Raw genomic sequence first — 15,000 nt, forward strand, 5'->3', positions numbered from 1 at the left:
AAGTGAAATACAAGTGGCAGAAAAGTAAAATAGGAATGATTGACACTTTCGTCATATGAACAAAAAATGATAAGTCCAGACGAACATAAGACTTAACGGTGAAAGTGACTAACTACTATTCATTTTCATATTAAAAATAATCACGGAACACACGTGCTACAATGCACCATCAGTTTTGTGGACATTCACTAAACTTTCTTGCTTGATGCCCAAGCGGTAAAGATCAGCCTCTTTAATGCCAACGTATCCATACATGTTTAACATCACAGTATCTTTTAGATGGGATATCATCAAATTTTCTAGGTGGATTAAGCAAGGCAGCTAGTGTATCTGGCTCTTGAAACTTACGGAGGACAATAAAATTAATGTTCTATAAGGAAACACGATGCAGTTGTCTGGGATATTTATAAAGAGATTAAAGTGGTTAAAAAAATACCCGACGCCTTCAAAAAAAAGACAGTAGTGATATTTTTGACTTACTTTGATTTATCTGATTTATGAGAACCCTCTGTTGATTCTAAGTATTCTTTGACGTATTCTGTGGATAGAATTGACACAAAGGTAAAAAAAAGGGGCGAAAAGCTCGAAATTCAGTGTTTGCGAGAAGATTTCGAAATCTGCTTTTAAATTGAATGGTGGAGGCAACATTGAAATCCAAGCATTTCTACAAATGTGTGTGATCGCGCTTTTTGCCACACACGTGTTTGCAAACTTCATACAGACTTCCACGAATATTTTTTAGCAAATCTATATCGCTCATTTGGCAAATAAAATGTCTTCTGACTCTGACTCCTGACCCTGTTATTGACAAGACTAATTACAAAAATAATCTCCCGCTAAGATCAAAAGTTTGAACGCAGACAATCTCACTTTGTCGCGTGACCTGCCCTTTGCGTGATGAATGCCTGTAAGCTTCATGTTCCCTTAAGAAACCGTTTTTCCACATTATATTCACTGCTTTATAAACAATTCTTTTGAAATCTTGCCAACCACAGAACTAAAGAACCTTTGTTTCGACAGCCAATAGATCTCTAGATCTGAATGGCACATTTATGACAATTGGTGACGTAACGGTGAGTATCGCCATATAAATGTATCTCACCTTTATCGAGTTTCTCTTTGCTGTTCTACTCTGTAGAAAGCTTTTTCCGCTCAACTGCTCATAAGTTAACTCTAAGTATCCCAAGAAAGTGCTGAGGCGCTTAAGTGCCCTACACTCAAAATTAATCCTAAATCTTTGTTTGTTCAGCGCCAACGTTAAGGCAGCGGTGCTGCTCTAAGAAAACGCGGTTTTGCTTTACAGCGGTTGTCCTAAAAAGTGCAGGACGAGTAGGAAACTCCAGAAGATTTCTTTATTGCCCGCCACTCAAGATCGAGTTTTGTAATTTAGCATGGTTCCATACCGTCTCTCTCCTCTTGCAATTGTCGAATTTGATCCTTGGTTTTCTTGATTTTATAATTCAAGTACTCGACTCGCTGCCTTTGTTTCTACAAAAACAAAAAGACTTTCATCAGCCGAGATATGCATGAGGGCCTTCCAGGCGGTTTCCCTCGCTCTCTTTCAGAATTTTCTCGTGTTCCCTTGTTTCCGAAAATACTTTCAAACTTGTTCTCAGCTAAATATGCTGAAATTGCAGTCAGGCATTTGCATAATTACTATAAGAAATTTTGGACACTGACTTTTTTGATCGTCAAACGACGTTCACTAAAAACTTGATAAAGACGTTGACCATGCCATTATACAAGGTTCTCCTTATCAGGTGGTAACCTGTAAAATTTACCGCTTGTAAGAGCACTTATTACCGCCAGCAAACGCTCAGAAGTCGCTTATCCGTTGCAGAACGTCCAACATTAAAAAAATGCTTTGCCGGTTTGAAAAGGTTCCTTACCAGTTGTGCTGAAAACTACATGTAGGGAGAACCCTGATTATAGTTGACAAGGCAGCTGACTATCACAAGAGACTTTTCCTGGAGGCTTGGCATTCAAAGAGAGATCAGAATGCGGGGAATGAACATATAGAAATCCCGGACATTTATGTTTCAATTGCGTAATGTCCCTCGCCTCGCACAGAGATCACGTGTACTTATAAAAGGAATTTAAAGAAAGGAACTTTATTTAAGTGTCTAGTCGTTCTAGCGCTGGAGCACTAATTGGGGACACTGTAAAGTGAAATTAACAATTAAAGCAAATCAAGTCAAATGTTGGTTTTTGAGGAGAGGGGAAGCCGGAGTACCCGGAGAAAACCTCTCGGTGCAGAGTAGAGAACAGGGTTCTTGCTAAGTTTTTGCACAGGAGGTAAAAAACCAAAAATAGCAGGTAACTTTGTTACCTGCCCCTGCACGGGCTAGCGAGCTCAAGTCTTAACTTGATGTTCGTATCGATCGCTGTCGCGTGCCAGCGCCTGCTCAATTTATTTAATACTCAGCAAAAGGAAAGAAGGTTATGCTATTTCATTGATTTTCACTCGCCACCGCTTTTCTGACGCTTTGGTTGAAAACTTAACTCCGAAAGACCTTTCTGTCGTTTTCCACGCGTGGATACCATGTTGTAAACGTTTAATAATGGTTATGGGGGTTTCCCCTGGCCGCGGGAGGAATGGGAAGGAAACATGGCGGACATCGTTTCGAGGGATGAGTTGGCAAAATCAAGATGAATTGCTTTAACAAATAGTATATTCTCGAAGCGATAACATGTGCCAGATATCTTCACAGGATTGGTTGGAGGGGGAAAGCAATATTTTCTCATAAACGCAATGTAATTTCACCTTTGAACAGACGAACATTCGTTGGATAATTTCGGTAAATATTTCAGCGAAACAGCCGGTAACATTTACTTGAACAGCCGGTAAAAATAATCGCTTTTTGTCAAATTCAAACCGAGAATGACCGAAGGCTTTCGGTCGAAACGTCTTTACCTAGTTTTTAGCGAACGTCGTTTGACGTTCAAAAAAGTCGTTGTCCAAAATTTCTTATAGTAATTGTTCCCAGCTTTTTGATCCATAAAATGGTTTATGTTCCCCTGTTCCCTAAGATATTTTGTCTTTGCTCCCTTGTTCCCCAAAAGCCCTGGAAGACCCTCACAAGTTCACAGTGCAGTTATAGGTGGACACTCGTATGCCATGGTAATGAAAAATCTTGTTCCCGCGCCATAAACTCCACAAAGTTTACGTTGAGCCTCTCTCTCAAACAGAAACAGACGACAGACACCACCAATGGTTCCTCGTGTATATTATTACCTCAGAGTCGATGATCTGCCCATCTACTTCATCTGTGCTTCCTTTTTCATGAGAGCTTAAAGTACCATCCAGCTAAAAAGATCACATATTTTAATGTTTGCAGTAAGAGTTCCTAAATGGGCCTGTGTCACGTGAAATGATGTAATCATGACACCCAAAAAGCCCAAAAAGTAGAATGAAACATTACGATAACCACTTCAAATTGTTGAACAACATAAAAAAAACTAAAGCAAAAGGAAAGAGACTCATGGATGGACACAAACGGACAAGATTGAAACAGAATGCATTTGGATGATCTTGTGGAAAAAAGTAGGCCCGACGTTTTTCAAGTGTATGGCAAATTATCGCCTGGATAAAGGTCGTTTTTGCTCCGAATCATCTTGTATGTGACAAAACGATAATTTTATCAGTAGAGGAATTCCACATTACCATGATTTTCGAGTTTAAACACGTGATTAACCAAAGATCTCCCCGAAACACCCTAAAATAACGTGACATAGCCCCTTTAACAAAGAGTGATTCATCATATTCTCAAACAGTTCTCATCAAATACCGGTTCAACGCTCTACCACTCGAGCTATCAAGGCAACTACATGGGGGTTCATAAGTCATTATGTAAGTTCGTTACAATCCCGGAAAGGATTGTGCCTCAATGAAACGACTAAACATTTAATTGATGTTACTTTTGAACTATGCAAAGAAGCATGTTGAGATTTTGAACATCGCTCCTACAGACCTAAATTAAGCATTAACGAGAACAAAATCTGAAAAAATCAGATTTGAAACCATGGCTTCGGTGCAGTGTTTGACTGATCGAGCTATCAAGAAAACTGGGAAATGGTCATTTAATGATTTAGAAAGAAGAATTGCTGTCACCACTGTGACAGTAAAAGACGCGACTTATGATTATGGAGCCTAACACTGCTTCAATGTAATAGGCCATTTCCGAGTTCATATCTGCCTCCTCTTCAAAGCGAGTCTAAGTGCAAAGTTTTTCTTATGAAAATTAGTTTTCATTCATATGTAAAGTGGAACTAATTACCATCACAAAAACTACGCACTTAGATTCGCTTTGAAGAGGAGGCAGACGAACTCGGAAATGGCCTATTGCTCCATGGTACAACCTGTACTACCTGGTTTTTTTCCTAATGAACGTTCTTCGCACTACAAACATCTATGTCCACATTTACATAGATCAAAAGATCTTAATTTTTTTTGTACATACAGAATCCACATCTGCAGAATCGTCTGCCTCGTTTAATGACAACCCTGTTCCGCTTCTTCCTCGAGGTAGCTGGTCTGGCATGCTAACAATGCTGGGTCCCCTGGGGCGGACACCGCTGTCACTTTCGGCACGGTTACGATTGTCAGCAGACTGCGCCTCGTGAGTCTTGCTGCGGCGTCTGCCAAGCCTAATGAAATTTCACCCCAATTTTAATTCTAACCTCACTCGCAAAATTACCTTTTTAAAATTATTTTTGGCTCCATGAAACTTTCAGGCGTTTTCACCAAACATCGCAGTTATTACTGCTTAGGAGCTATTGTAGGTTGCTGAAGTGAATGTTAGCCCCCCACCCCCATCCCCCATAAAACACATATATTTCTACCTACTGAGGACCGCTACGGCAACGACAATGACACAAAACAATGATATCATTGGTCAAAAGAGGAAAAATAATCATGTTGCCGTGCGGCACGAATTTTGGCGCATATTTTCGCGGCACTCTGCTTAAGAACGGCGTGAAATCACCAAATTTGAGGTTTTGAGGACAACGCGAGCGTAAAAAGATGAAACATTCATTCTCTATTTTCACTCTGAAACCGCTCGTACCAATTTATTTTTAGGATACTTTGTCCACATTGTAGTACTTAAACGATGGAATAATCGCGAAAGACCTACGATATTGCAAAGTAATATTTTGAGGTGACGTTTTGCTCAGGTGGGGCAGCCCCCTCTAATTGCCCCTCTATCTCTAACGAAGGATCAGGGGCACGTTTCACGAAAGTCCCGAAACTTTACGGGTGTCACAATTCCCTTTGTCTTTCAAGAACGGAGAGGTTTTAAGTCGTCTAACTCCACAGACATGTTTCTTTTTAGTTAGCTTGAAAACGTGTTAAAAGATCGGCTTTCCAAAACAAGCGGTTGGCAATTTCACAAATAGCTTTTCGGGCCCGAAAAGTTTTCGGGACTTTCGAGAAACGGGCCCCAGGTGACTTGCGTGTCAAACGGCAAAGGTAAAAACATTATTATTTATTTATTTATTTATTTATTTATTTATTTATTTATTTACTTACGATGATGGCATCGCCCTTTCACGTATTTCAGCCAGCACTTGAGAAAATTGTTTCTTGTGTTTATCTATTGGCACACTTCCTTGATTTCTTCCGCTATCTTCAGCCTACATGTAGACAGAGAACCCGAGCAAGCATTATTACAAGATAGTTACAAGTATGAAATAAAATAAAATTAAAGGTCATCTTAAAGTAGAAGATGATTTCCTACAAAAATAATACATATTTTGTTTAAAATCATTTTAATGTCCCACCTATATTACTGGTGCCTCTGATTTACAAAAAGAATATTATTAAATTAATGTGGTATTAAATTATTATTGCATTAATTCACCATACAACAATTAAATTATTATGGCATTAATTTATTAAATCAATGACGTTTGATTTACTTTAATTTCTCGCCAGCCTATACTATTTGCAATTTAGAATATTTTATATTCATTTATGGTGTGATTTAAACACGAAAACACACTATAAAAGGGGTGGCTTGACAAGCACTGCTTTTGTTCTAATTCATTCAAGAACGACTGATTAATTATCTAAGATGGTAATTAACAAACAGAAACAGATCGAGACAGAAGCCCTAAAACAAATTTCTAGCACAAGAAAAAGGGACTGGGATTAATAAAAAAAGGATGACACATAACATTTATAACATATTACGGACACATTGCCATAAGGGGCTTTTTTTTATTGCACAAATTATCACAGAGCTCAGCTGCATCCACGGTTGATTGATAAGTCATTTGCATATGCCTATTTGGCACCATAAATTTTATAGTGCGTCCTCGTGTTTAAGCTAGTGTTAAGGCTGTTATTAGACCAGTCTTCTATGCCTATTAGCATCACAAAAATGGTAAAGACGTGACAACGAAACCTATAACCAGCCTTAATGCTCCTGATACAAATTGATACATGGGTTTATTTTTCTAAGGAAACTGTGGCGCTACGGTGGTGGAGAATGATTAGTAATAGTAATAGGACTGAGTGAAGTACAATTCAGGGAGTAATCGGGCAAGTAATTTAAAAAACATTTGACAGAATACGGTGATCAAATGGCTTTAAATCTGCTGAGCTTTTCTTAGTTTTTTTCATAGTTCTGGTTAAAGTTAAACAATTTGAGTACAACTTAAGGATGGTGCCTACTATTGTTATTGCGCATATGTTCTGCGCATCTCGTGATACTCGGATTCCCTATCGGTGATGCTTACTAATACAGGGATATTTTTACGCGGTTTGAAACTATCCGGAAAAAGTAGATCTTAGTAAGTACTCTTGGTATCCAAAAAGAAAATCGTGGGTAACCATGCATTTTTGAGAGATAATTAAGCTTCAATTTGCGAAAGAATGCCATACATTGCTTTGTATTTTAAAGCTTTTTACAAATATTGTTCATGAATTATCTTTGAAAAATCCATGGTTACCCCCAATTTTCTTTTTGGATTCCAATAACACTTGTTAAGATCTACCTTTCCTGCATAATCACACACAGGGGCAAAAATATCTTTAATTAGTAGGTACCGTCCCTAAGTGCACGCAAGATGAGGTGCATGTTAATGCTGAAATCAGGGCTGTTGATAACCAATCAGATTCAAGAATTTTGGGGTAATTACAATTACCACAGAAATGGGTTTATCAACTGCGTTGATGTGGTAAATTGACCACCGAAACAAAATTTGGCAGCTTACATCTTTGAATTTGATGTGATGAAGGGCTTATGCTCAACTGGGTTGATATGGTAAATTATTTACCATATCAACCTAGTTGATCAACTCATTTCATAGTTAACAGAGGGGACTGGTTTTAAAGCTCGGCAAACATCAAAGGAGCAAACAAAGAGGCCAAGATTTAGGTTGGAAAGTCCATGACCATGCATAATCTTTTGTTTTGCACTCATATACTACGCATGAATTGCGTAACCAACATGTCTTTATTGGTTAGTTCCTGGCAGTACGGAGTAAACAACAATACTATTGTGTTTTGTGCACGGTCAAGGCGAACAAAAACCTACAACAAAGAAATTTTCATAACCATTTCCCTCTTAAATATGCTCAATGCTATGATTCTGGCAGCGTTCATGCTATACCTCTGAATCTTCTTTTCCACTGTGTGTTCCATGATTCTCTTTATTCCTCCCAAGTACATGAAGCAATTGGAGACCTACAGAATGTTGCAAAAAGGAAACAACTGAATTCCTGTATGTCAATACATGTATGTACACTACACATTACGCATTGACATGCATGCATTACTGCATTGACATGCAGACATTATGCATTGACATACATTATACATGTATACGTTAACAGAATGAGTGCTACATAATACATCAAACAAGATGCCTTAAAGGGGCTAGGTCATGCTATTTTAGGTAATTTTGTTTAATTTTGTTAATTATGAGCTCTAAACGTCAAATTGACAGAGCAAGCGTCTTTCATTTGCAAAATCACGGCCACATGTAACAACTGAGAATGCTTTTCCAGCTGTATAAATGACATTTTGATATACATGTAGACTGATTTAAATTGGAAAAAAGGTGGGCCGACGTTTTTCAAATTTACCCAAATTCAATCCATTTCAATCCTCTTCAGTTTTGTCCCTCCACGTCCCTTCTTGGCTTCCTTGTGTTTTGTTAGAGTTCTTCTATAGTTTTGAACAGTTATTTTGATATTTTAGTTAATTCTATGTCCATTCGATCAGTGCTGAAATTGCTGAAAATTGCGTGACCTAGCCCCTTTAATAGCATTTATGCATTCTCACCTGTACATACATGTACGTGTATGAAGATCACAGACTGGATTAACCAAATCAAAATTAAGATTTGACTGCAAAAGCTGACGTAACCTTTCAGTACTTAGGAAATCATCCCTCCAAAATCATTAATTCACAGTATTAATTTTCTTATGCCACACAGCTTCATACTTATGTCATGATCAGTTTTCAGTGAATCGATGATCGAGCCAAGAATTGAGACTCGAAAGAGACTGTCAACTCTAATTAATACTTTTGCACAGGACTGTCCTGTAACAGAAACAAAAAGTATTATCTGAAAGCGCAGCTGCATAAACAAGGCAATTTGACTTTATTTGGGTGCTAATGATACACAGACCAAAATTTGAAATGTAACAATCTTCTAAAATAATAGTTTGTGGTTCTTTCTATATCTCTATTCACATTACCATAATCCAGGATATGCTATATGCTACATAAGGCTTTAAATACATGTACCGGTACGCTCAAAACACTGGTCAGTTTTTGCAACTGTATTTCCCTCCGTATCTATAAATCCCCCGGTGACAATTCAACAAAAATACACTTGAGCTCTTTTCTCAACTGCAGAACATGCTGTCAACCATACATTACGTCCTGTACATTTCTTACTGTCTCTTTTTTTTGTCGTTTATTTGTTTTAAGTGTTTGAAAATCTTGAGAATTCAAAGCTTTGCATCTTCAGTAGTATACTGCAGGCAGGCATTACATAAAACATCTTACCAAATGACTTGGTGCCTCGAGGAGAGGAAGGAGAGCGGGACCCAGCTGCCGGTGGGGGAGACGTGTCCAATGACGATAACGACGTAGCACTACCGTTTAGTGATCTGGGTGCCTTGTGAGCCAGTTGCACACGAAGCCCTGCATGACAGAAAGTAATGATTTAGTAAGGGGACATGGTTTTTGCGTGGTTGTAAGAGGACTAATAAAAAGGACTAGTTGATGCATTCTCTAAAACCCAAAAATATAAGGAGAGTTCGATGACTATCCACATGACTGCGTGAATTTGAAGGAAATCTGCATACAGTACATTGTACAGTATTTGAGCTACAATAATAACTTTGTTTAATTAAGTGTCAATGATTTAGCACAAGAGTACTAATTGGGGACACTAATGAAATTAACTCAGATCAAATCAAATATTGGTTTTTGAGGAGAGGGGAAAACCGGAGTACCCGGAGAAAAACCTCTTGGAGCTCAGAGCAGAGAACCAACAACCTCAACCCACATATGACGCTGAGTCTGGGAATTGACCCCAGGCCACATTGGTGGGAGGCGAGTACCCTCACCACTGCGCTATCCCTGCACCCCTCAAATAACAACACTTTATTTGCACTTTCAGTTGCTGGTTACAGTTTTTATAAAATTTGATTCTTGCACATGTATTATAAATATATTTTTAACACAAAAGAAAAGACATATGAAACAATTAAAAGTGAGGCTTATTTAACAATAATAATATTGTTATTCACCGGAGTGGCAGGGCTCGAAATTGCGACCAATACAGTCGCATTTGCGACTAAATTTTTCCCTTTGCGACTAAAATATCTGGAGAAGTCGCAAATTTGCGACTTGTTGTCATCTTCGCTCTTTCGAAACAAATAAATTTAGTAAATGCAAAATTATTTTGTTTCTCGCTGTAAATTTTCTCTGAAGATAGCGTAATTGTCGAGTAATTTACAAAACTTTGGTTTTATCAACGGAGTTGATAATGTATATTGGCCACCGTACAGAGATTCTAAAAGCTGACGTTTCGAGCGTTAGCCGTGTCGAGTAATTTAGCTGCAACGTTACGTGCACAGCTCCATTCCTTCGATCATTCGCCATTTTCAGCGGTTTCTTTACACACAAGTATTGCGGGCTCATATTTTTTGCTAAACCACTTACAACACAATGTAGCGCGGCCATTTTGCGACTAAAATTTGCGAAATTGCGACTAAATTTTCGTATCTTATCGCAAAATGCGACTGGATTTTTTCGTTAATTTCGAGCCCTGAGTGGTACTATACACTTAATATACAATGTAATTGGTCCTGAGGGAAACAGTTACTGTAGTTCTGTTTTCCAGAGAGTCCTGATGTTTCCCTCGACGAAGGACTCAAGGGAAACTATAAATTACTAGTTTCCTGCGAGACATTACGTGCTTTGTTATACATTTAGACTTTTCCGTCAACAATGGCAGCAAAACATCCAGAGTGGGCAACAACTGCAGAATTGTATCCCAGTCGGGATACATTTGAATTTGATCAGGGACATTTGACCAAGAATCAACCAATCAACGTGCTTGTTTTGATGAGTGACATTCTACTATAGGTATATACAGCTGTAACAATGGTTGATGTTTACCGAGATGAGAATCGGTGAGGTAAATATCCACCACTTTGACCGACACTGAGGTGAATAACTCATTGTTTAAGTACTGTAGGTATATACGACACAAGCTATTAAAATAAAAAGTGAATCTACAGAGAGATGTTAAGTACTTAGTTACTAATCACCTCCAAGTTAGCCAATTAGTGTGTGCAGAGAGCACTATATTCGCTTGTGTGGTATACACTAAATTTGCGCATTAAGTCTAATACATGTAGAACCGGATGGTTGTCAAGTTAGCCTCCATTTACTTTAAGTCCGAATCATAACAACAGAAGTGGAGGGATACCTTTACAATAGCATAAAAAATGTCAACTGATTCAGATAGGTCTGTTCTTTTTTTTGTTAAACCAGTCTGCAGCCCAGAAATCAAACAGAAATGGAAATTTGGTTACTACATAATTATGCAACCAATTTGGTAAAGGCAAAAGAAGTAGCTAAAAGCCCATATGGCAAGTGAATTTTTTTTAATTCCAACATATTTATCTCATTTTTTTTATGTCAAAATCAAATCACATGTTTCTTGTGTGTTTTCCTGAACGTATGACATAAATCCTTTGTTCATCCAGAAGAGGGAAACATTGACTATGGTGAATTTGGAAAAAAATTGCAGTACATTATTTTGAATCTTTTCAACCATCAACTAAGAAGTGGTGACACATTCAAATTGCATATTAATTTTTTTTTTTTTATGTGTGCCTCAGATGATATGATGATTCAGATTATAAAATAAGAAATATTAGGTCGTGGGAGCGTTAATAATTAAGCTTAATTCTATTATGTAATGCCACATGAATTACTCATGTTCATTAAAAGTTGTTGTGCCACGGTTGTTATGCTAATTGCGATGTATGAAGATCATAAAAATTTTAAATATCAAACCTACACATTGACATTTAATCTACATCTTAATTCTTAAATTATAAAAATCAGATAATTACTCAACTATATGTAGCAATAAAACTACAAGGGTACATATACCCTGTGTAGCAAATCACATTTAAATTAAGGTGCATTATTTGACACAGTCCACCACAGAAAAACCTCCACTTTTTTTTAGAAAAAACACTACATGTACATGTAGATACTGACAGCTAAAACAGATTGAGAACTATTCATTAGATTGTGGAAAGATGATAACATTTAAATACTTATATTCTATATACAAGGCTAAAAGTTAAAAAATTAAAATATTCAAACCAAACGTTTTCGGGTGTTTGCCATCATTACTCACCCTGATGATGGCAAACAGCCGAAAACGTTTGGTTTGAATATTTTAATTTTTTAACTTTTAGCCTTGTATATAGAATATATTCTACTAAGCGAACATTATGGACATTTAAATACTTTTTATTATTCTTTCTGATACATGTACTGGACAAATATAATTAGCCAATTCATTTTTTCTGTTGCATTACTGTAGCAGGAAATTGTGTACAACACCAAGAAATGGTAATCTGGATGCACATTGATCAACATGCATGCATCGATCTAAGCCAAGATGTACCCTAAACTAGTAAATCTACTGCAGTCTTTGCATTGCATTTCTTGTATATGCAGACTGCTAATATGATATCATGTCTTGATACCAGTCATTCAAAACAAAGCAATATTGTAATGTAAATTATATGGTAATTATCTAAATATTCAGATCAAAGTAACTATGATCTCAGAGGTGATTCCTGCATGCATGCAAACAAAATGAACTAATGTATGTAAGAACAAAAATGAAATTTCCAAACCTTATAACTATCAAAAATATTTTTTCTTTTTCATGAAAACCATGCTGTGCAGCTGTTTTCAGTGAATATTAGTAACACCTAAAGTTCTGTTTGTGCCACACTTACCATGTTGATTTACCCAACCAATGATGTTTCCGATGCAAAATGGTGGATACAATTAATTAACTTGGCATCATATTTTACCAACAACACATGAAATTGGAGAAACATATAAATATATATTTTTTTCTTTTTCATGTCAACTCAGTTAAAATGTACAATATATGCAAGCAGCTGATAAATTCCAGACGAAGTTATCTTATCAAATGTGCTGTAGCAGTGTAGGAGAGTGAAATGTAATTACTTTGAAGGCAACAGTGAATTAATCCTGACTCCCAGAAAAACAGCTCACTGTATAACTGTTGGGAATAATATCATTAATGCCACAGGAAAATGACAACTATATTATCACTTACAATTTCATTGTGTTGGGAGAGAGTTTGCTAAAAAAAACGGACGAAAAGCAGTCGAAAACCAAATTACGAGTCAGAGAATTAATCGAGAAAGGTTAGTTAGTTATCAAGGAATGATAAAAAATTTTCAAGTGCAGAAATCATTAACTATCGCCGAAAAAAAAGTAATTCAGTTTAGTTTTGAGGGCAGCCATGCAGAACAACTCGGCGTTATACTAAGAAATCGTGGGAGCTTAACTATAAGCTTCTACATGCTTGTACTGTTATGATGCAAGAAATAATCCCATACAGGAAATATTCGCGATAATACATAAACTTAACATGATATAAGCTTGTCGACGTCTCGGCAGACATTGCATAATTTCAGTGCCTTGCTTGCGAGTATAATCAGCCAGAACGCTTGAAAAGGAATGATATTTTCAAACTTTGTATTGTTACCTCAAATCGACGACCCCGATCGAGTAATTATAAGTTCTCAGCTTCCATGGACGAGCTAACATCGAGTTCAATTCAAACATGGACGCGCTAGATGGGCATGAACTTCTCTTCGACTGAAATCATCCACGCAATTTACAAAAATAAACTTTCAAGGCGAATTATTTGCGGCGCCAATTCTTTGCTAGCTCAATACATGAATTAATAATTACCTGTGACGAAAGAACTATCCAATTATATACTTAGCTGACTCCATTCCCAATTTTACAACTGCCATGTTCAAAATGACGAGGACGTTTTAATATTCAAGCACACAGTCTTAAATCTTGACAGCAATGTCATAATATCACGTATCGGGAATGCTCAGTAACCATTGGGCCAAAAGAGAGCGCTCGTATTGAAAAAGGTTAAATCGGCAAAATCCGTGCCTACGTTGTTCACATGATTAATAATTATTAAACTGGTTGAAAAAACGACTTGATCTCCACATTAAATCTCTGTTAAAAAAACATATCGATTCATTTCCCTAATTCAACCCGTGATAAAACTCAATAACTAAATAATGGTAATTTTAGCACAAGGTTAAAGACTTTTAGCAATCAGTAATATTAAAATGATCTAAAGTAAAATAAAGGAGGACGTTTCTGCTTAATTAGCTAACCTCGAACGTATCTCGGAGATGGAGGTACTTTCGACATCGCTGTTACATCACACAACACAGAGATTTTCTCGTCCAATACAGCGTTTCTACAGTTCCTTTTCTCGACCAAGGCAAATCACCGTTGAAGAACAGAGTTATCATAGCATAAATTTCACGTTTTCAGAGACCTAATATCCTGTTCTTTTCGCAAAGAAAAAAGGTATAACAATTTTTAACTGTTTATTCTCACTTTCCCACAATGCAGCGCGGTATAGTTAAACTCGAATGGCGCAGTATTTTTTCGAGATCACGTCTTTCACATTGGTTTAAATGTAATTTTTTCCCTCAAGGACTTTTCTTTTTTTCCGCCTTTCCTTTAGGGGCTCGGCCGGTTTCTCGAAAGTCCTAAGACTTTACGGGCCATTTTCGGGTATCAAAATTTCCTTTGTATCTCAAGAACGGAGAGGACTTAAGTCGTCAAACTTCACAGCCATTTTTATTTTTGTTGCCTTGAAAACAGGTTAAAAGATCGGCTTTCTAAAACAAGGGGTTAGCAGTTTCACAAATAGCTTTTCCGTCCCGAAGAGTTTTCGGGACTTTCGAGAAACCCCAGGTCCGATAATTACGTGGCGTGACACCATTTCCTGTGACGATCGAACTGGGGTCATTTTTCATACCCTAGCATATTTTTCCTACAAATTTGACAGAACGACTTGTCGCTTAGCTTATTTGTCGCATTTCGTGTCTGCACGTCCGTTAAAAAGGACTGAACAAATTTGCCGCTTTCTCAACATCACCTGCCTTAATTACTTAGAGAAACGATACGTATCTTCATCCTACAAGTGCCGTTAAACAACAAATTCCGAGTCGGTTTTGTTGTTTTTGTAAAGGAAAAAAAAGTTATTTGTACCAGTTTGCGTATCATTTGATGAGTCCTGATATTGAAAGAATGCGCGCTCCATCCCTTGCAAAGTCAAATGTTATCAATTTTTCTTCAATAATTTGTTTCAAGAATTGGTTTTATGTATAAACCTGTTGTTGTTGTTGTTGCATGTTGTTGTT

The 15,000-nt window shown here is 37.2% G+C and overlaps 1 protein-coding gene across 4 annotated transcripts in view; it reads right to left on the reverse strand.

Annotated features, from left to right (window-relative positions):
• The window catches only part of LOC138031280 (transmembrane and coiled-coil domains protein 1-like), a 38,185-nt gene that overhangs the window by 22,394 nt on the left and 791 nt on the right, over positions 1-15,000 (reverse strand). The window contains exons 1-8 of one of the 4 annotated variants that reach the window (XM_068878976.1): positions 13,960-14,191; positions 9,023-9,160; positions 7,617-7,690; positions 5,531-5,634; positions 4,461-4,647; positions 3,236-3,307; positions 1,404-1,488; positions 481-538 (exon numbers count right to left, since the gene is read on the reverse strand). In XM_068878976.1, the coding sequence (XP_068735077.1) occupies positions 481-538; positions 1,404-1,488; positions 3,236-3,307; positions 4,461-4,647; positions 5,531-5,634; positions 7,617-7,690; positions 9,023-9,160; positions 13,960-13,996 (755 nt within the window). In that variant the 5' untranslated portion in view covers positions 13,997-14,191. Of the gene's footprint in view, positions 1-480; positions 539-1,403; positions 1,489-3,235; positions 3,308-4,460; positions 4,648-5,530; positions 5,635-7,616; positions 7,691-9,022; positions 9,161-13,301; positions 13,485-13,510; positions 13,628-13,959; positions 14,192-15,000 lie in introns of those variants that run through there. The other 3 variants (XM_068878979.1, XM_068878978.1, XM_068878975.1) reach the window with 3 other exon arrangements.

Source organism: Montipora capricornis, chromosome 14 (assembly GCF_036669925.1).
Source record: "Montipora capricornis isolate CH-2021 chromosome 14, ASM3666992v2, whole genome shotgun sequence".
NCBI lineage: Eukaryota > Metazoa > Cnidaria > Anthozoa > Scleractinia > Acroporidae > Montipora > Montipora capricornis.